Source organism: Eleginops maclovinus, chromosome 7 (assembly GCF_036324505.1).
Source record: "Eleginops maclovinus isolate JMC-PN-2008 ecotype Puerto Natales chromosome 7, JC_Emac_rtc_rv5, whole genome shotgun sequence".
In the NCBI taxonomy this organism is placed as follows: domain Eukaryota; kingdom Metazoa; phylum Chordata; class Actinopteri; order Perciformes; family Eleginopidae; genus Eleginops; species Eleginops maclovinus.
This window is the reverse complement of record NC_086355.1, coordinates 23,939,404-23,962,253: the sequence shown is the minus strand read 5'-3', so window position 1 is coordinate 23,962,253 and position 22,850 is coordinate 23,939,404. Positions and strand designations below refer to the sequence as shown.

The 22,850-nt window shown below is 46.6% G+C and overlaps 1 protein-coding gene across 1 annotated transcript in view; it reads right to left on the bottom strand.

The window, feature by feature from the left end:
* si:dkey-3d4.3 (ras guanine nucleotide exchange factor F) overlaps positions 1–22,850 on the bottom strand; it is a 34,010-nt gene that overhangs the window by 4,272 nt on the left and 6,888 nt on the right. Inside the window, exons 3-5 of the mRNA XM_063888210.1 lie at positions 17,422–17,504; positions 8,059–8,137; positions 6,264–6,310 (exon numbers count right to left, since the gene is read on the bottom strand). Of these exons, the coding sequence (XP_063744280.1) occupies positions 6,264–6,310; positions 8,059–8,137; positions 17,422–17,504 (209 nt within the window). The remainder of the gene's footprint in view (positions 1–6,263; positions 6,311–8,058; positions 8,138–17,421; positions 17,505–22,850) is intronic.

Below are 22,850 nucleotides of genomic sequence, written 5' to 3'. Positions count from 1 at the left end.
CTGCAATCGAATTACTTCAAAAAAGATTTGGAAGGAAAGATCTCATTGTAAATGCACATATGTCAAAGCTACTGAATCTCACTCCTGTAAAGAGATCATCTGATGTCACTGCCTTAAGACAGCTGTATGATGAATGTGAAGTTCAAACCAGAAGCCTACAATCATTAGGAGTGGTATCAGACACCTATGGTGGAATGTTATGCCCAATATTGCTCCAGATGATGCCAGATGACATGGCTCTTGAATACAGCCGTCAAAGAGGTGACAATGATGAGTGGAAAGTGGACAATGTGCTTAAATTCCTCCAGACAGAGGTTCAGACCCGAGAGAGAACTGTACAGATGATGAAATCATTTAATCAGAGAGAAAGCCAGTTCACTAATAAATTCAGCAGCAAATCACATTCAGCTAGTGACATGAAAATAAAGAAACCAAATATGACATCTGCAGCTGCGCTACACATTACTGAACAGAAAGTCAACAATTGCTTGTTTTGTGATAGTGCTGAACACAAATCCGAGAAATGTCCAGACCACGATGTGCCAGCACGCAAAGAAAAACTGAAAAGGCTAGGCAGGTGCTTTGTGTGTCTGGGATCCAAACACATTGCTAAGTTTTGCAAGACGAAGGGTGTGTCATGTGCCACATGTGGTGGCAGGCATCATGCAGCCGTGTGTGAGAAAAATCTGGCACCCCCACCTGATGTGTCAACCAACACAGACACACTTGTAAGCTCAGTAATTCCTAAAGCAGAGAACACAGTGCTGTTACAGACCACCAAGGCATGGGCCGTAGGGCCCACAAGCAGGAAGATGGTCCGCTGCCTGCTAGATGGAGGCAGTCAGGGGAGTTTTGTGCATGAGAATGTAGTGAAGGAGCTACAGCTACCTGTTACCAGACAAGGAACGCTTACTCTTCACACATTTGGCTCCTCTGCTCCAACAACGGTGAGTCGCAACATAGTGAAGCTCAGCTTGGAGAATGTGTGGGATAAGCAGAAGAGAATTGAGATAGAAGCTGTTGTGACCCCACAAGTGTGCACAGCACTGATGAGGGTTCCAGGTGAACACATACAGAAAGAGATGAAAAGAAGAGGTCTCCAATTAGCTGACTGTGATGGAGATTACAAACCAGAACTTTCTGTGCTAATTGGCTCTGATTATTACTGGCAGATAGTGTCTGGCCGAGTGGAAAGACTGACCAAGAGCCTAGTGGCACTAGAGAGCACATTTGGATGGGCAGTGCAAGGCCCAATGGCAGTGTCCAGCATGACGGAGTCAACATGCATGAACATACTGCTCAGCAACGATGCACAGATGGACAAACAACTGCATGCGTTCTGGGAGCTCGAGTCCCTGGGCATCACAAGTGAGAAGCCTGAGAGCCCAGAGGATGCGGAAGCATTGCAGCGGTTTGAAGAAACCTCCATTCTCAAGGACGGGCGTTACCAAGTGGAGTTGCCATGGCGACAAGATCATCCACCACTTAAAGACAACTACCGCATAGCCAAAAAGAGACTGGAGAGTTTGAAAAGGAAACTGAGCAAAGATGTCACTCTGTACAGCAGATACAACGAAGTCGTGGAAGACTACCTAAAGCAAGGAATGGCTGAGGATGTGCCAAAGGAGCGTGCATCACCGCAAGACACTCAGACATACTACTTACCCCATCATGCTGTACTGAGGGAAGACAAGGCGACAACAAAACTGCGAGTCGTATTCGATGCTTCATCTCACGAAGATGGAAGTCCCTCACTGAACGACTGTCTCTTAACCGGCCCCAATCTGAATCCAGATCTGATGAGTGTTTTGATCAAGTTTAGACTGCATGAAGTTGCTTATATGGCAGACATCAAGAAAGCATTTCTGCAGATTTCACTCACAGAAAGAGATCGGGACGCCGTGAGATTCCTGTGGTTCACAGGTCCACCAACACTGGACAAGGACATGAAGCTGCGCATGCTCAGAATGACGAGGGTGGTGTTTGGAGCTTCGTCAAGCCCATTCCTACTCGCAGCCACCATTAGGAAGCATCTAAGACAGTACGAATCAGAACACCCAAAGGTGGTAGGAATCATCAGCTCCTCACTGTATGTCGATGACTTTATTTCAAGTTCAAGTGAGGTGACAGAGGCCTATACAGTGACAAAAACGGCCAAGAACATAATGTCTGAAGCAGGCATGGAGCTATGCAAATGGATGACGAGCTCTGCTGAGCTCAAAGAGAAATGGCAGGAGAGCTCGATGGATTGCGTTGCTCAGCCAGAACCACACGGGTCCATTCTCAAGGTGCTGGGCTTGGTGTGGAGACCGGCCACTGATGACTTTGTGTTCGACCTCAGAGGGCTGCTGGATATCCTGAAGGATAGAGAAAACACAAAACGAAGTGTTCTGCAGTCTTCTGCTCGAATCTTTGACCCATTGGGATTCTTGACACCCTTCACGATTAGGATCAAGATCATGTTCCAAGAGATGTGGGAGAGAGGGCTCCAGTGGGACGAGGAGCTGCCACCCGACATGACAAAGAAGTGGCAACAGTGGTGTTCAGAGCTCCCTCAACTGCATGAGGTGTCAATCCCACGATGGTACAAAACGCATATGCCACAGCAGAACAACCAAGAGCTAAAACTGCATGTATTCTGTGATTCGAGCGAAAGAGCTTACAGTGCAGTCGCTTACATCGAAGGAAAAACAAGGGAAGGAGAAGTGACCATAAGCCTGGTTGCATCCAAGTCAAGAGTGGCCCCGCTTAAAAGAATGACTCTGCCACGCCTGGAGCTGATGGGTGCCGTGATAGCAGCCAGGTTGGGGGACACACTCATGAAAGCGCTGCAGCTAGACAAGACACAACTCAGACTGTGGACAGATTCAATGATAGTTCTGCACTGGATCTGCGGCTCTGCTCATAGGTGGAAACAGTTCGTAGCGAATAGAGTCACAGAAATCCAGACCCTAACCGACCCACAGTCCTGGTCTCACTGCAAGGGGAAACTTAACCCAGCCGACCTTCCCACCAGAGGCCTAAATGTACAGGACCTGAAGCAGAGCACATTGTGGTGGAAAGGACCTTATGTTCTAATGACAGCTGATCACTCACAGAGTACTCAGGAAGATGTTCAGGAAGAGGAGGTCGGATCTGAACTCCGATCCAAATACCAGATTACAGTACAGGCTGTTCAGCAAGAGCCAGACTTCCTAAGTCCTGTCTTATGTCTAGAGAAGTACAGCAAACTAAAAAGAGTGTTCCGAGTGACAGCCTGGATCAAGAGATTCATCACCAACGCACGCTCAAGATCTAAGGTGAGCGGTGAACTGACAGCGGAAGAGCTGAATGAAGCAGAAAAATATTGGACGAAGGTGACTCAAAGAGAAAGTTTCTGCTCCGAAATGGATCTGCTGATAGCAGGGAAATGCCCCAACACTGACTCCAGGATACGGGAGCTCAAACCATTTCTGGATGAAGACGCATTGCTTAGTGTTGGAGGACGGCTACAGCATTCAGATCTCTCTTACAGAGAAAAACACCCCTGGATTTTGCCCAGCAAACACAAATACACAGAGATGGTGGTGCAGAATCAACATGAGCAAATATGCCATGCAGGTGTACAAGACACTTTAGTGCAGACAAGAGAGAAATATTGGATTCTTAAGGCAAGGCAGATAGTGAGGAAGGTGGTGTCCGGATGTGTACTTTGCAGGAAATTCAAAGCAAGGCCTGGGCAACAGACTACTGCACCGTTGCCAAGGGACAGGATAACAGAATCACCACCATTCGAAGTTACCGGTGTGGACTTTGCCGGGCCACTCTATGTGAAGATACAGAGCTCAATGACAAAGGCGTACATAGCACTTTTCACGTGTGCTGTGACCAGAGCGATCCACTTAGAGTTAGTCTCAGACATGTCCACGGAACACTTCTTACTAGCTCTGAAACGATTCATCTCCAGAAGAGGATTATGCAAGGTGATCTATTCAGATAATGCCAAGACGTTCAAGAGGGCAGATCAAGATCTAAAGGAGCTCTGGCAACGAATTAAAGATCCACAACTACGAGAGTTCTTCTCAGAGAAGGGCATCACCTGGCGGTTCATCGCTGAAAGAGCAGCCTGGTGGGGCGGATTTTGGGAGCGGCTTGTTAGATCAGTCAAAATCATTCTCAGAAAGGTGCTTGGCAAAGCTAAACTCAACTTTGAAGAGATGTGCACCATGCTGACCGAAGCTGAAGCCGTAATAAACTCAAGGCCGCTCACGTATGTGTCCAATGATGTGGATGAGCCAGAACCACTGACCCCTGCCCACTTCTTGGTGGGTCAGAGACTGACTTGCTTGCCTCCTAAGTCATTTCCAGCTGAGATCAACCGTCCAACAGCCAACAAGGAGGAGATGACCAAGAGGTGGCGCTACAGACAACGACTCGTGACCAACTTCTGGAACCGCTGGCAGAAGGAATATCTGTTGGATCTGAAGTCGGCCCGTCGCTATGACACCCCACAGCCTTCTTCGCTGAAGGTTGGCGATGTTGCGCTCATCGGAGAAGACAACGCCCCAAGGCAGAGCTGGAAGCTGGGGAAGATCGAAGAGCTGTTTCCTGGTCGTGATGGCCTTGTGAGGTCATGTGCAGTTCGCACTAGCACAGGGACTGTTCTGCGGAGGCCCATCCAGCTTCTGTATCCGTTGGAAATAGTATAAACAGTAGTTTATGGGGGGGAGGATGTTGTGAATTTATTTGTTAGGAAGAGAATTTATTTAGAACAGATGATTTAAAAGGAATAGTTAAAAGCAACATTTAATAAGTTAGTCAATTTATAAGTAAGTGTTAAGAATAACAGTTCATGTTTCAGATATGGGATTAGATTAAAAAGGGACTTTAGGTCATTTAAGTTGGGATATACTTAGGAAATGGACTTGAAATGGACTTCATTACCCATGGGACATTGTGCGTGTTACGTCACATACGCAGTGTTGTAGGTCGTACAGCGGCCATTGTTCTATGTTGTTAAGGATGCTGACAATTCAAGCCAACCACTCGCTGTAAATATGTTAAGTTCTTTATTTTAGTAAACATCTGAAATGAACGGACGTCTCCCTTCGTTATTTTAGTAGCCATCAACATTAGTTCAGAACACACCTTGCTCCCTTGCTGACAGTGAGTTTGAGCTTTGTTAGTTGCTACTGCTGAAGATAAGTATTTCTTCTTCTTCATGAAGTGGAACAGGGTGGCTCAGAAGGCTTGGCAGTTAACCACCCAAAAGGTCAGAAGTTAGATCCCCAGCCCCTGCAGTTAACACGTCAACGTGTCCTCGGGCAAGATACCTAACTCCAAATTGCTCCTGATGGCCGACAGTGTGTGAGTGTTTGTGGATGCTACTTTAGGTAATGTATGAATGATAAGTTATGTAAATTCCAGGAGCTCAATGCAAAGCCAGGCCCACAGTTCGGTTATGACGATCAGCTCGTTTGTACCCACGTTTTTAGAGATGTGGGTAAGGAGGAGAAGACAGAGGGTTGTATTTTCTGACACTTAGTGAGTCTCCTTACACACCGGGGACACATACAGTATGTATGCATAAAAGACATTAAAAAGTGCATTTTGCATAATAGGGGACCTTTAAAAGTGTTCAGTTCACCAGAAGGCATTGAGGGAAGAGCTCAGAAATATCTCCTACAAGTACTGCTTACAGCAGCAATTAAATGTATCACAATTAAGTGGTTAAAGCCTCCGACATACAACTTATGGACTGAAAAGGTGTGGGAAGTCTATCAGATGGAACAAATAACATATTCTCTAAGGATCAAGACAAACATATTTCACAAAAGGTGGAGTCATGCCGCAACTGTGCTGATCCAGTAAGTTCATTCTGGTTCCTCCACATTTTTCAAACCACTTCAGGGTCCTTAACCTCCTGATTATGGTGTATTGAATGGCTCTGAATGCACCTTTGTGCACACACAATCACACTCACACACTTATGGATGCCCCCCCCCCCTTTGCGGTTTTATTTTATTATTACTATTTGTATGTTTTTTTTGTTTGTTCTCTTTTTCTTTTCTTATGCTGGCTATGTAGATACAGCTAAATGAAAATGTAAGAACTGTTGACCAAAATGTGAACATGCATATTGAAAGTGAATTTGAAATAAAAACTAAGTAAAAAAAAAAAAGTGTTCAGTTCCATTAATAAAAAAATCAGTTCCATTTTGTTGTCAGTAACAATGCTAATAAAGACACTTTTGAAATCATTTCCACATGGCAGGCGCTGTGTACCTGAGGGGGGCGCAACTTGTTCTGACAGTGCATCCACTTCTGCTGAGCTGAAACACAACAAAGGAAAACAAAGTGGAACTTAGTTAAAAAAAGATAAGGATGAATCCTTTATTCAATAATGACGGCGAGGTAATGTCAGACAGACTCCTAATAGAGATGTGTCGATCAGAGCTGCAACAAGGACCATGCAACCAATTCATTCGTCAAGTAAAGTGTAAAATGGAATGTGAAAAGCCACCAAAAGAAACATTATATACTTACAAGAATTACTGTAAAATACTTTGTTTTCAATAAACAGAACATCTTATGAAACAATGTGGGAGTCCACATGTGTATTTTAATAAAGAAATGCTGGCTATCTGCTACATATAGTTTTGAAAGTTTCCTTTGAATTAAAATCCAAATACAACCCTTTACTGGACCCAATTTGGACTTAAAAAAATCAATAAAAGCTGGACTGAACATGTGTTTGGGATATTTAAACTTTATTTGGGGGTGACCAAACTGAAAAAAAGGCTGTTGGATTCACATGATTTTAATATGTACATAAGTTGCACATAGTGTCTGACCTGAAAATGTTTTTTTCACATCCTGTATCCGTTTTAAATCAAAAGCCCTCTAGCTTTTCAGTGTAGTCAAGCTATTAAACAAAAAACAGGCCATTCACAACATTTTGGCTATATAGCATCTGGTGTTTCAATAAATACACATTTTATAGCCCAACTTTTACCTCGTAGACAACTCCTGAGAACAGTATCAGCTTACTCTTTTGTTTACAACAAAAAAGCTTTAAGACGATTGCCATAGAAAACAGTAACATAAATGTTTTAATGCACCATGGAGTCAAAAATTCATCCTTTAAGAAATCAAATCAAATGTTAAATGTTTATGCCTTCTTTTCCGCTTTTCATGCTGTCCATTAAAGTGCCATATTGTTCAAGTTCAATTACAAAACAATTAAAGTAGGGTTTTGAGTCGACCATTATGATTTATGAATAACACATTTGCCAATAATAATTAGAAGCTGTATAATCGGCTGCAGAGCAAGCTGCTGACGTACGTATGTGCCCAGTGGAGTCACAGAGATAAACAGAACTTATTTCTTAACATGACTGAGACTTATAGAAAGGACCTCCCTCAATATTCAAATAGTTGTACATGATTGATTGATGGAAAGATTAATAAATTGTGTCTCATAGATTAACTGCATATTTGTAAATTGAACAACCCCCCCTTTTTTCAGTGCATGTTCATTATTTAATTTGAACAACAATAATAATACTTACATCACAGGCCAATGTCAAGTACAAGACACGAGCTGTTGCAAAACTGATGCAAAATATAACTGTTCAAACACACACACACACACACACACACACACACACACACACACACACACACACACACACTCACACACACACTCACACACACACACACACACACACACACACACACACACACAGGACCCAACAGGTTGTGGTATTTGTACAGCAGGAATCATGTCCTGTTATTGTGTCACAGCTGCAGCATAGTGTAGCTAATAAACAATACAAACAATTGTTTACATGGTTAGCATTTCCCAACATTTTGTGTTGTGGCATAATATTATAGCTTTCTGTTCCAGATAAATATAAAGTTTCCTCTTCTTAACTGTAGCGCTGCAGCCGTATTATCATTGGGGCCTGCAGGCGTGGGGCTGGAGCTGACGTGCAATAACACGTTTTCTTGGTGAAGCCTGAGCATTAGTTGAGAATAGCAAATGTGTTATATCATGCACCTCCACAGTGAAACTCACCAATATCAAACACCCAGAGGGGACATCTCCACTTGGTGTATGCAGAATCCAGCAATCCTCCAAACACGTACAGGAAGCCCTGAGGGCGTCATAGCATAACGTTCACACTCTGACACAGGCAGAGGGGTATCAGCAGAGACACTATGAAGGTAGATATGGTGCAAAATGCAAGAGCTTGTAAAACTACAATGTGAGAACTTACAAACTAAAAATCTGAGCTTGTGTACATACATTTACACTTGTATAAAGTATCCACGTATCTGTAAACAAAATTTGAAGTCACAGAAGAAAAACGTTTTGTAGCTTGTAGAAAATGAACTTAGTGATGCAATTTTCACTTGCAGAAAAATATGTGTTTTTTCAATATATTTTCCATCTCAACTGCAACTTGGTTATTACAACCTCTCAAATCAGTCATTACAACTTCACGAATCTGCTCTGTGGCAGTATAAATCGACGAATCTGCTGCCTTGACTTTGGCTACACTTTTTGCAATTAATGTACCGCTAAAGTAATTTTCACTTGTAGATGTGAGGGAGGGAGTGGGGTTTGAGCGAAGGAGCAGAGCAACCAGAAGTACGAGGCGCAATCTCTGGTCAGTCACTACTCACAGTCACAGTCATATGCCCCTTTCCACCAAACCAGTTCCAGTTCTAGCTCAGTGCTAGTGCTCTGGTGGTTCCGAACCAGCTCTTCTTTTTAGCCCCAGTTGTGTTTTCACCGCCCAGAGCCCGACTGGTGCTGCGTCATGACTTCACTGTTTACGTCGCTGATTTTCTCCCCAACACCAGTTATTAAGGTGGTCCTCACAACAACAACAACAACAACAAGAATGAGGCGCCGCGTCGGGTCGATGCTCGTGTTGCTTTTAATCATCAGCCAGGTCAATTAAATAACTACTTCTCCCGTTAACTCACGCAGCGGCCGCTGGACAGACTACTGTCTGACTGTCACACAAGCAGCTGATGCATACCCCCTATCCCCATCAGTGTATTTGGTTCAGTCTGAATTGACGCTTTTTGGCATCCCAACGCCATTATGAAAGTTTCTCTGGTATAAAATGGGTGATTTTATCATAGCAACCGAAGCTATTTTGACTATCTTGACTACTTGCTATCATATTGTGCCATAAGCTGTTTTCTACAGGTATATTTTGCCGGCATATTTTTCATTATGATTTTACTTGTGATAGCTGGACATGGCAACCAGTGCAGCCAATGTATTGATTCCATCTGATAGCTGCTATTACAAAACAGGGAAATGGCCTGCCTGCTCTTCACAATGATCAATAACAGCGAACAGATGGTGATTAAAGTAAGGTAATATAAACAGCATCACACTGAGCCTGTTTAGTGTTGCCTGACTTTATAAAGTGTGTGGTCGCGTTGGGCTATAGCCCAACCAGAATTGTGTTAGCCGTACCATAAAACCAACTAATATTCAATGAGTCAGGCCCAGTTGAGGGAAATTAAACAACATGAAGGGAGACCAAGTTGAAATAGATTTCAAATGAATAATTTATTAATTAAAATACAAGTCAGTAGATGTTTTGCCAGCTGCGAACACGACTCGTCTTGCTTGGGGTGAAGTCGTCCCGCCGTACTCTTACCATTCATTCGGCTCTCACCGACACATCCACTGGAAAGCTCTGGAAGCTTATAGTACTATTGTACCTCGACAAATTCGTAAGTGGTACGCAACAATGGAGCGCGGTCTTTTTCACGCGTTGATACGCCAACCGCCTCTCTTTCACCCGAAATCCACTCATATTTAAACTTTGTCAATCAAATTATTAGCAGCTACTCTAAACTAGTGTCTCCAATCTCCACAACAACACAACCTACCGGAAGTAGTCCAGCTACACTCAACACACGGAAGTTAACCTGAAGTTCTATTGTGCTCATAGCCTATTAAGCTCAGGTCAAACTTTATCACTGATACATTTGTTTTTAAACATCGTGGGACGGAACAACAGATGGCGGTGGCGGGGGCGTGTTGGATAAGGACACACCTTTGACACCTGCAGGGGAAGACGACCACTCCGGTCCCGTGTCTTCCATGTGCCAGGCTCGGCCGGACGAACATGACCAAAAAGAAGAGGAGATGGAGCAGGGGATGGAGCAGCAGCAGGAGCAGGAGGAAGAGGAAAGGGGCTGGCATGGCCAGCCACAGCCAACCACTGCGGGCACGGACTCTCGCCATGATGCTTATGCTACCACTGACATTAGCCAACGACCCGGGGATGGACCGCGGCGCCCCATCTGGAAAATGTACCCTTCAAGGCTAATAGGTAACCAGCAGAGATCTTTCAATGCTGCCTGGTTTGGCACATACAGCTGGCTTGAATATTCGGTTGAGATGGACGCGACTTTCTGCTTCACCTGCCGACATTTATTGGGTAGTGGTGGTGCTCTTCCTTGTCTTGTTGCCTAATTAGCGTACTTAATTTGTTGGAGATGTGTTTTGACTCTTGGCTGTTGTGTGGTAGACATGGCTTTAGGACAACGTAACTATTAACTACACCGTCTCTCTCTCTCTTTCTCTCTCTCGCTCTCTGTCTGTCTGTGTCTCTCTGTGTGTGCGTGTTTTTAGCTGTGGGAGAGTGTTGTTTTATTGAATATATATTCACATTGAAATTATGGCATTGATTTGAGCCCCACCGCTGTATGGGTTAGCCCCACCGTAGTTGAACCAGAAAAAATACTCTGGCGCCGCCCCTGACTGCCACAGAGCAGATTCGTGAAGTTGTAATGACTGATTTGAGAGGTTGTAATAACCAAGTTGCAGTTGAGATGGAAAATATATTGAAAAAACATATATTTTTCTACAAGTGAAAATTGCATCACTATTCACTAAGTTATTTTTTTTCCTACAAGCTACAAAACGTTTATTTTTTCGTCTGTGACTTCAAATTTTGTTCAGATACGTGGATACTTTATACAAGTGTAAATGTATGCTCACAAGCTCAGATTTTTTTCCTGCAAGTTCTCACATTGTACTCTACATGTGGTCACATCAGGTTTTACAAGCTCTCACTTTTTGCACCATATCTAACCTTCATAGATACCAGCACCATACAGCTCCGGGAAAAATTAAGAGACCACTCCAGCATTATCAGTTCCTCCGGTTTTGCTATTTATAGGTATGTCTTTGAGTTGAATTAATTAATTTTTATTTTATTGTATTCTATAAACTACTGACAACAGAGTGGTGCAGGAACGAGTCCAACAACCTGGAAGTGAGTTAGCATTTTACCACTTCCAGTTCCCTCGTCTCAGAATCAGTGAGATTTCTTCGTAGGATTTGGGAGAATAGCTTGAAATAAGGTCTGTGGTTGACACAAGATTAAGAGAGGGATCACGTTTTGTTCCACGACATTAAATCCATCAGCAGTGACCCCCCCCCCACGCGTCTGGAAAACGATGGTTGTTAACAAGTGGCTGAATAGGACTACAGAAGTTGTTGAGGACGTTGTACGTCATTACTCCGAACACGTAAACACTCCCGCTAAGTTTGTTTGCCCCTGTTCTAGAGCCATGAGTTCCAGTTAAACTCAGTGCGGCTAAAAGGAAAAGCGTTGTTAATATATGCAAGCGTGCGAAAGTCAGTTGAAAAGATGTTAAGTTGGCGTGACGTTGAAGTCCTGCGACCCTGCTGTACTCTGTAGTTCGTTTATAGCATAACGTTTGTTGTGGTCACAGCAGTCTGCTGTGTTTTTCCTCCTCCTGGGTTTGCCACTCCCCCTGTCGGTCTCACTTCACACCTGGCCGTCATCTGCAATCATGCTCACCTGGTCGTCATCTCCAATCAACTCCCCTTCATAAACCCTTGGATTCCCTGCTGTCGGTGCCAGATCGTACTTCGCTCTACAGTGGTAATGATACGTACCCGGCTCCAGTTTACCTTGTTACCTTGTTACCTCGCTACCGAACTCTCGTCTCTTGTTGCCTTTGACCACAACCTAACTCTGTTTCCCTCTGCCTGCAGTTATCCGGATCACGCACTCCAGCTCGCCTGCCTCACCCTCCCCCCGGTTTCCGCGTCCTCTACCTGCTCCTCCACCTCACTCAATAAACCCCCTTGCATCAATTCAACACCGTCTCTTGTCTGCTCTTGGGTTCAGAATCGTTATCATAACAGAACGATCTGGCCAAGATGGACCCAGCGGACATGGACAGCATCCGCGGAGCTCTCGCCGCCCAAGGCACTCAGGTTGCTGAGCACAGCCAAGCCCTCCGGGAAGCTATGGAAGCCGTTAAGAATCTCGCTACCCGAGTCACTCAGATGGGTGCGCAATTGGACTTACTAGCCCCCCTTACCACAGCGCCTCCACCGTCAGCTTCACCTCCGCCGGCCCCCACTCTCCCGACACACCTGCCACGAGCTCGTGAGCCTCTCATTCCTGCGCCTGAGCGCTACGCTGGGGACATGGGTATGTGCAGAGCCTTTTTGATCCAGTGTTCACTAGTTTTCAGTCAGCAGCCCCTCACCTATCCCACTGAAAAGGCTAAGATCGCCTACATTATGGGGTCACTTAAGGGTAACGCATTAGAGTGGGCTTCAGCATTATGGGACAGTGATTCCCCAGTCAACGATAATTTTGAGCTTTTTGTAGCCGAAATGAGGAAGGTTTTTGATCATCCAGTAGAGGGAGGGGACGCCGCCAAGCGGCTTATTTCCCTTCGTCAGAGCTCCCGCAGTGTAGCTGAGTTCTCCGTCGAGTTCCGGACCCATGCAGCCAGGTCGGGCTGGAACGACAGGTCACTATGTGGGCTTTTTCTTTCCGCTCTCAGCGAGTCAATTAAGGATGAGCTGGCTACTAGGGAGGAGTCTAACACTCTCGATGAACTGATCTCCCTTTCCATCCGGCTGGATAATCGTCTACGCGAGCGGCGTAGGGAGAGGACAGGCAGTTCCGTACCCCCGGCACTCGCTGCTTCCTATTCTCCTCACTTCCCGAGAGCTGCTCTCTCTGCCCCCGTGACACATGCAGTCACTGAAGAGGAGCCCATGCAGCTGGGGCGCACTCGTCTTACCCAAGCGGAGCGGCTTCATCGGATCAAGACCGGAGTGTGTCTGTACTGTGCGCTGCCCGGGCATCTCATCTCCACCTGTCCGTCACGACCAAAAGACAGGGCTCGGCAGTGAGACTCGGGGCCCTGCTGAGCCACGCCCCCTCCGTCCCCGTTCCTCACTATGCACGCTCACCGCTGGATGCCACTCTGCTGTCCCTCGGTCATCCCTTTCCGGTATCGGCCCTTGTGGATTCGGGAGCGGATGAGAACTTCATCGACGCCGGCTTCGCGTCTCAGGTTGGCATTCAGTTGGAACAATTACCCTCTCCATTAAACGCTAATGCCTTAGATGGCCGCCACCTGGCCCTTGTTACTCACTGTACTAAGCCCCTGGAGTTAATTGTTTCTGGTAATCACCACGAGATGCTTCAGTTTCACGTCATCCGGTCTCCCCTTATTCCCCTGGTTCTGGGCCACCCCTGGCTCAAGCGGCACAATCCCCAATTTCACTGGTCTTCTGGCAAGGTGGTGAGTTGGAGCACTTTTTGTCACTCCACCTGCTTACAGTCTGCCCTGTTTCCAACAGAGGGAGGTGTCCCCTTGCCCCAGGAAACCCCCGACCTCTCCTTGGTCCCCCCCATCTATCATGACCTGGGAGAGGTGTTTAGTAAGTGTCGTGCACTCACCCTGCCTCCCCATCGCCCCTATGACTGTGCCATTGATCTCCTCCCCGGCGCCCCTTTGCCCAGTAGTCGCCTGTATAACTTGTCCCGTCCTGAGAGGGAGGCCATGGAGAAGTATATTAAGGATTCTCTTTCGGCTGGCCTCATGAGACCCTCCTCTTCTCCTGTTGGTGCAGGATTTTTTTTTGTTGCCAAGAAGGACAAGTCTCTTCGTCCATGTATTGATTTCAGGGGACTCAATAACATTACAGTCAAAAACAAGTATGCCTTGCCCCTCATCAGTTCCGCATTTGAGCCGCTGCAGGGTGCTACAGTCTTCTCCAAGTTGGATCTACGCAATGCCTACCACCTGGTGCGTATCCGGGAGGGCGATGAGTGGAAGACTGCTTTTAACACCCCCCTCGGCCACTTTGAGTACCTGGTCATGCCCTTCGGCCTCACTAACGCCCCTGCCGTGTTCCAGAACCTGGTAAACGATGTCCTCCGGGATTTTCTCAACCGCTCAGTTTTTGTCTATTTAGACGACATCCTTATTTTCTCTCGCAACCAGGAGGAACACTTCCAGCATGTCAGGCAAGTTCTTCAGCGGCTGTTGGAGAACAAATTATATGTGAAGGCCGAGAAGTGTGAGTTCAGTGTCACCTCTGTATCCTTCCTTGGGTTCATCATTGAGAGCGGGCAAGTGAGGACCTGTCCCGAGAAGGTCAGTGCAGTGACAGACTGGCCCGTTCCCGATTCCCGCAAGAAACTGCAGCAGTTCCTGGGATTTGCCAATTTCTACCGGAGGTTCATCCGTGATTACAGTAGGGTTGCAGCACCTCTCACCCGTCTCACCTCTCCTGCCCGCCCATTTGCCTGGACGCCTGAGGCGGAGACTGCCTTCTCTGGTCTTAAAAGACTTTTCTCGTCTGCCCCCATTCTTATCCAACCTGACCCCTCCAGGCAGTTCATCGTGGAGGTCGATGCGTCTGACACGGGGGTGGGGGCGGTCCTGTCCCAGCGCTCAGCTTCTGATGAGAAGATTCACCCCTGCGCCTTTTTCTCTCGCCGGCTGGTACCTGCTGAACGTAACTATGATGTTGGTAACCGCGAGCTGCTGGCTGTGAAACTGGCATTGGAGGAATGGCGGCACTGGCTTGAGGGGGCAGAACAGCCGTTCGTGGTTTGGACCGACCACAAGAATTTGTCATACATCCAGACAGCTAAGCGCTTGAATTCCCGCCAAGCCCGGTGGTCCCTGTTTTTTGGGCGGTTTAATTTCTCCCTCACCTACCGTCCCGGATCCCGTAACGTCAAACCTGACGCCCTCTCCCGTCAGTTTAACACTATGAACACACCGGCCTCCCCTGACACTATCCTCTCTCCTTCCTGCCTCAAGGTTGCTGCTGTCACCTGGGAGATAGAGTCCCTCATCCGGAAGGCCCAAGTCACCGAACCAGATCCGGGCAACGGCCCTCCTAACCGTTTCTTTGTCCCCAGTTCGGTTCGCTCTCAAGTTCTGGTGTGGGGCCACACATCGCGCTTTGCCTGTCACCCTGGCGTGGGCCGCACCCTGTCCCTCCTGAAGAGGCACTTTTGGTGGCCAGCGATGGACGCTGACACCCGGGCATTCGTGCTTGCCTGCACGGTGTGTGCTCGGGCCAAGTCCTCCCATCAACCTCCTGCTGGTCTGTTACGCCCTCTCCCTGTTCCTGGTCGGCCCTGGTCCCACATTGGCCTGGATTTTGTGACTGGTCTTCCCCCCTCTAAGGGCCACACTGTAATACTCACCGTTGTGGACAGATTTTCGAAGGCGGTTCACTTCATTGCGCTTCCTAAGCTCCCCACTGCCACAGAGACTGCCCAGCTGCTTGTGCAGCATGTCGTTCGCCTCCACGGGATTCCCGCTGACCTCGTCTCCGACCGTGGTCCCCAGTTCGTTTCCCAAGTGTGGAAGGCCTTCTGCCGAGCGCTGGGGGCCTCTGTCAGCCTGTCATCAGGGTACCAGCCGCAGACTAATGGGCAGGCTGAGAGAGCCAATCAGGACCTCGGAACCGCGCTGCGTTGTGTGGCTGCGCGCAACCCCTCGGCTTGGAGTGACCATCTCTCTTGGATCGAGTATGCCCACAATTCCATGTCCTGTGCTGCCACCGGCATGTCCCCGTTCGAATGCTCCCTGGGATACCAGCCACCCTTGTTTCCTGCTCAGGAGGATTACATCTCCGTCCCCTCGGTCCAGCACCATCTCCGCCGTTGTCGCAGGACGTGGAGGGACGCACGCACCGCTCTGCTGCGCTCCGCAGAGCAGAACCGGCGCATTGCTGATCGCCACCGGGCTCCCGCTCCTGCCTATCGGGTGGGTCAACAGGTGTGGTTGTCCTCTAGGGATCTCCCCTTACGAACTGGCTCCAAGAAGTTAACCCCTCGTTTTGTTGGCCCTTTCCCTATTATTTCCGTCATCAATCCCTCAGCGGTCACACTCAAGCTGCCTCCAGCCATGCACGTCCACCCCACCTTCCATGTCTCTCGTTTAAAGCCAGTCTCCACCAGTCCCCTCTCCCCCCCGGACGTTCCCCCCCCACCTCCCCGTTTGACTGACAACCACCCAGATTACACCGTCCGGCAGTTGCTGGACATTCGTCGTCGGGGCAGGGGGTATCAGTACCTCGTGGATTGGGAGGGTTATGGGCCAGAGGAAAGGAGCTGGGTTTCGCGGGGCCTCATCCTCGACCCCTCCCTCATCCGGGATTTTCATCGGGCTCACCCAGAGAGGCCTAGGCCGCCTGGAGGCGTCCATTGAGGGGAGGGTACTGTTGTGGTCACAGCAGTCTGCTGTGTTTTTCCTCCTCCTGGGTTTGCCACTCCCCCTGTCGGTCTCACTTCACACCTGGCCGTCATCTGCAATCATGCTCACCTGGTCGTCATCTCCAATCAACTCCCCTTCATAAACCCTTGGATTCCCTGCTGTCGGTGCCAGATCGTACTTCGCTCTACAGTGGTAATGATACGTACCCGGCTCCAGTTTACCTTGTTACCTTGTTACCTTGTTACCTCGCTACCGAACTCTCGTCTCTTGTTGCCTTTGACCACAACCTAACTCTGTTTCCCTCTGCCTGCAGTTATCCGGATCACGCACTCCAGCTCGCCTGCCTCACCCTCCCCCCGGTTTCCGCGTCCTCTACCTGCTCCTCCACCTCACTCAATAAACCCCCTTGCATCAATTCAACACCGTCTCTTGTCTGCTCTTGGGTTCAGAATCGTTATCATAACAACGTTAGCATTTTGCTTCTGGCGATTAGATTTATGTTTCGAAAAGGATAAAAGTAGAGTAGACATGTGGAGATTATCCGGCTGAACAAAAAGTGCATTTTTCAAACTGTTTTCCTCAGATCTTATTTTTTACAATATTCCAAAATCCTATGGAGAAATCGCATTGCTTTTTGGAACCCATGCAAAGCTTACTTCCGGGTCGGCATACAAAAATACGTCATCCCTGCACCGCTCTGTTTCTTTGTGATGGAAATCAACAGACACTGGAATGGATGCCATACATGTAGAGATAAACATTTAAGAAACATTTGGAGTGGTCTCTTCATGTTTTCCGGAGCTGTATGATCATTTACAGTATATGCTTGTGATGGCATTCAAAGTAATGCAAAAAATAAATGTACTTGATGAGTTTGTACCTCATGAGCCACCATAGAATGTTCCTCTAGTTCTTCTGGTGCAGCTTCACTGGTGCAGTTCAACTTCGTCCACTCGTTACAAACTGAAATGTTGCAAAATGTAAGTCGGGGATCATGCAACACCACCCATCTGACCTCTCTTTTTACTATCATACAGAGCCATTTTCCACATATATAATGCGCAATATAAAATGCTGTAATAATAACATCTGTGTAACATTAACATTTTTGTTTTGATTTAATTTTTATTGTTTTTTTAGGCCACACCAAATTATAGTCTATTGAGTTTTTTCTAATGAAGCAAATTTCTGTCCTCATATTGTTGTGTAGTTTTAAGCTTCTAATGATGATCAAACGTTTTCTTTGAACGGAACTTTACTTCCAAATGCACTATTACAGTATTACAAAGAAGTAGTATTTATTTAAACTAAAGCAGGTTGCGACTTGCGACTTCATCTCTGGAATCCTTATACAACGAATACGTATTACACATTACTTCCTGTTCATCAAAATAAAGGTCTCACATTATCACATTCAAACTAATAATTTTACCATCAGGAAGTAACATTCTCCAAATATCTACTGTAAATAATGTAAATACTTTTCTCCTAACTGTTTTTAAACTAAACAATATAATCATGTCAATTTTACTATTGGATTCAAATAATAATTCACAACATTCCCGCCCAATGAACAATTGTTCATTACTATTCAGTCCACTTAATTAATCTCCAAAGGATATATCAGCTGAACAGGTCTTCTTAACACACTGCCCGTAGAAGTACGAACAGTACAGGAACGAATGAGTCCATCTCTTCCTGGAAACAGTTCTGTTATTCTGCCTATTTTCCAGGTCTGCCGGGGTGCATTGTCTTCTCCGATCAGGATGACATCTCCCACCTTCAGCACAGTGGGTGTAGGTGTCTCACACTTGTGAGCTGATTTCAAGTCTCTGATTTTCGAATCTCTCTTGATGTCTTGACCTGATGTCAGCTGACAAATTTCTTGGCTGAAGCTCTGCTCTTGTGTCATCTTCACCCAGTAGACTTCTGCTGCAGTGAGCTCCTCAGAAGTTAGCTCTCCCTGCGTTTTCAGACTGGAGCGGGCATTAGCTATGAACCTTTTCACCCATGCAGTTATTCTTAACACTGTCTTTAACCTGCTGTACTTGTGTAAGTCTAACAGTGGTTCAACTTGTTCAGTGCTAGCGAGCTGTACTGCTGTCTGGAACTTGGATCTGAGCTCAGTGCTCACCTCATCCGCAACACGGTCCTCATCAATGTTCTCTGCCTCATCAGTTGGTGATAGTGACGGAGGGCCGCTCCACCACAGCCGGCTTTGGATGAGGTTCTCGACGCTCTGGCCTCTGGTGGGTAAATCAGCTGGATTGGTTTTACCCTGGCAGTGAGACCACTGTTCTGGATTGGTGAGACCTTGTATCTCAGTCACTCGGTTTGACACAAACGGCTTCCATTTTTGTGCTGCACTGCGTATCCAATGGAAAACAATCATCGAATCTGTTCTCATACTCAGCTGATTTTTCTCCATGTTCAGAGGCTTGAGAAGATTATTTCCTAACCTTGCTCCAATCAGTGCACCCATAAGCTCTAAGCGTGGTAAAGTCAATTTCTTTAATGGGGCTACCTTTGCCTTGGATGCCACAAAACTTGTCACAATCTCCCCTTCCTTGTTCGGTCCTTGTAGATAGGCAACAGCACCGTATGCCTTCTCACTGGCGTCGCAGAAGACGTGCAGTTTCAGTGTCTGTGAGTTTGGCTGAATGTCAATGTGGTACCATCTCGGAATGGCTAGAAGGTGTAGCTTCGGCAGCTCCGCACACCACTGATTCCATTTTTCAGCCAAATCTGTGGGCAACTGTTCATCCCAACTGATTCCCCTCTCCCACAGCTCTTGAAACAGGCACTTTACCCGTATGGTGAATGGAGTAAGGAAACCAATAGGGTCAAAGATACGAGCTGATGTCTGTAGCACACTTCTCTTTGTGTTCTCTTTGCCCTTTAAAATGTTCAACAGTCCCTTTAAATCAAACACAAACTCATCTTTCTCTGATCTCCATACTAACCCCAACACTTTCAGCACATTTCCACAGGTGTCTGTTTCTGTCGCGTGCTCCACTCCACTCTCTGCCCACTTGGCTCTCAGATGTGGTGAGTTGGTTACCCATTTGCACAGGTTCATGCCGGCATGGGACAGGATCTCCTTTGCTGTTGAGGAAACTGAAAGGGCTTCATTCACATTACTTGAGCTGTAGATCAGATCATCCATGTAGAGAGACTCTCTCAGTGCCTCCACTGCCCTGGGCTGCTCACTGTCATACTGCTTGATGTGGTTTCTTATGGTGGCAGCTAACAGGAATGGGCTGGGCGACACTCCGAAAACTACTCTACTCATCCTCATAATCCGCAGCTCACCTTCAGCATCTTTGGTCAGAGGTCCATGTAGCCACAGGAACCTAACAGCATCTTTGTCCTTCTCTGCTAGAGCTATCTGCAGGAAAGCCTTGGTAATGTCTGCAGTAAAGGCTATCTCATGTAATCTGAATTTGATTAGCACATCTAACAGGTTTGGATTAAGGTTTGGCCCGGTCAGTAAACAGTCATTTAGGGAGGGGCAACCTTCCTCATGTGATGATGCATCAAATACAATTCTCGGTTTAGTTGTTACCTTATCTTCTCGAAGAACAGCATGATGTGGCATGTAGTATCTCACAGCCTCTGGCTGCTCTGCCGCTGACACATCCTCAGGTACATCCTCACAGATGCCTTGCTGCAGATAATCCTGTATGACATCATTGTACCTTGAGTACAGGGTTGCATCCATTTTGAGTCTCCTCTTGAGGCCTTCGAACCGTCCTTTAGCCACTCGGAAGTTGTCTGGGAGTGTCGGTTTGTCAGGTCGCCATGGTAACTCAACTTGGTAGCGGTCATCTTTGTGTGTCACAGTCTGTTCAAAGTTCTGTAGAGCGTCAGTTTCCACTGCACTCTGGGCCTTCTCATTAACAATGCCCAGTGACTCCACCTCCCAAAAGGCATGTAGCTGTTTTGAGATCTGTGTGTCCTCTTCTAGGCTGATGTGCATACAAGTAGCATCAGTTACACTGGATGTTGAAACTGGCCCCTGCAAAGCCCACCCGAAGCTGCTTTCTACGGCCACTAGTGATTCTGTTATTCTCTGGACTTTGCCTGACACCACTTTCCAGTAATAGTCTGCCCCTATGAGCATCGACAGTTCTGGGTCATCAGGGCCGTCCAGTGGAAAATCAGCAAGCTGCAGACCTTTTCTCCTGAGCTCCTCTTGGATGGGTTCACTGGGGACCTTTATCACTGCCGAGCATACTTGAGGGGTTTCCACAGCTTCAATCTCAATCCTTTGCTGTGTGTTCCACACATTTTCCAGAGAGACCTTCACAATGTTACGCTGTGCCTTCACATGAGCTGTAGATCCAAAGGTGTGTAGATGCAGCGTTTCTTGTCTTACCACTGGTAATCTTAAGGCTTTCACCACACCCTCATGAATGAAGCTTCTCTGGCTGCCTCCATCTAACAGACAGCGTACGATTTTTCTCCCTGCTGGGCCCTCTGTCCATGCTTTCACTGTCTGGAGCAACACTGTGTTCTGTGAATTAGCTTTCTGTTTCGCTGTGCTGGACACAGAGGACACAACAGCCTCTGTGCTGCCACTGTCCACATCTGCCTTTGCTTCACCTTGCTCACAAACTGACTGGTGATGTCTGCGACCACACAGAGGGCATGAAACACCTTTAACTTTGCAGAATTTTGCTATGTGTTTTGGGCCAAGGCACACGTAGCATCTTCCAAGCTTTCTTAATTTTTCTTTGCGAGTAGACACAGAATTCTCAGTACAATGTTCTGGTTTATGGTTAGCACTGTCACAATATATGCAGATCTGTGGTGCATTACTTGCTGTGTGCAACGCAGTAGCTGAGGGCACGTTCCATTTTTTAGGTCTGTTTTCATAAGGGGGTGCTGGCCTACTGAATGGTTTATTACTTGGTGGAATGTCTCTTTGAGTGTTACCTGGTCTGGTAAGCTGAAGTGCTCTCTCTCTGCTTTGGACCTCTTTTTGCAGGAACTGGATGAGCTCTGGCACCTTCCATTCGTCATTGGGGTCTGACTTGCGCGTGTAGACTAGTGCTATGTCTTCCGGCAGAAGCTGGAGCAGTACTGGACATAGCAGGCAGCCATATGTGTCACTGTGAACTCCCATGGACTCTAGACTGCGAATCTGTATTTCACATTCGTCGTACAGGTGCCTGAGTGCTGCAACATCTGATGACCTTTTCACAGGGGTTAAGCTCAGTAGTTTGGACATGTGTGCACTAATTACAATGTCTTTCCTTCCAAAACGATTGCGGAGCAATTCAACTGCAGCGTCATAATTGCTATCATTCAAAGTAAGCCCTGCAACAGCTCTTGCTGCTGCTCCAGTCAAATAGGATCTCAGATAGGTAAATTTCTCCCTCTTACACAGTGCATCATTCTCATGAATAGCCGTTTCATACTGAGACCAGAATTCTTGCCACTGGCTAATTTCTCCACTGTATTTCTCTATCACCAGCTTCGGTAGTTTAACAGTCTGTCTACTCACTGGTCTCACGGAGTTCGAACTTGCATTGCTCACCCGCACACTCACGTTATCACGTGCAGGCTGAATGAGCCTCGTGGCACGAGCCTTCAGCGTGGTAATGCGGTCCTGGTATTCCTGAGTACTAGCAATCTCCGTCTCAAGGTCGTCTGTCGACGTTTCATCTTCAATGCCTTTGTTTAAGTCCATTAAAATATCTTCCTTGGTCGACAATACTGACAGCATTTCACGAAGTTTATCACAGTCGGGCACCTCATTGATCACCTCCTCCTCTAAGCGATTCAACAACTTCGTTGTAGATGTGCATACCGTCTTTCTCTTCTTCTTCATCCGTTCAAAACGCTCGGCCATCTCTGCTGCCAAAGTAGCTAGCGTTAGCTTCCAACTTCGACACAGTCAATTCAATCTTCAATTCCCGGGTTTCGGCACCAAAATGTTGTGTAGTTTTAAGCTTCTAATGATGATCAAACGTTTTCTTTGAACGGAACTTTACTTCCAAATGCACTATTACAGTATTACAAAGAAGTAGTATTTATTTAAACTAAAGCAGGTTGCGACTTGCGACTTCATCTCTGGAATCCTTATACAACGAATACGTATTACACATTACTTCCTGTTCATCAAAATAAAGGTCTCACATTATCACATTCAAACTAATAATTTTACCATCAGGAAGTAACATTCTCCAAATATCTACTGTAAATAATGTAAATACTTTTCTCCTAACTGTTTTTAAACTAAACAATATAATCATGTCAATTTTACTATTGGATTCAAATAATAATTCACAACACATATTTGAT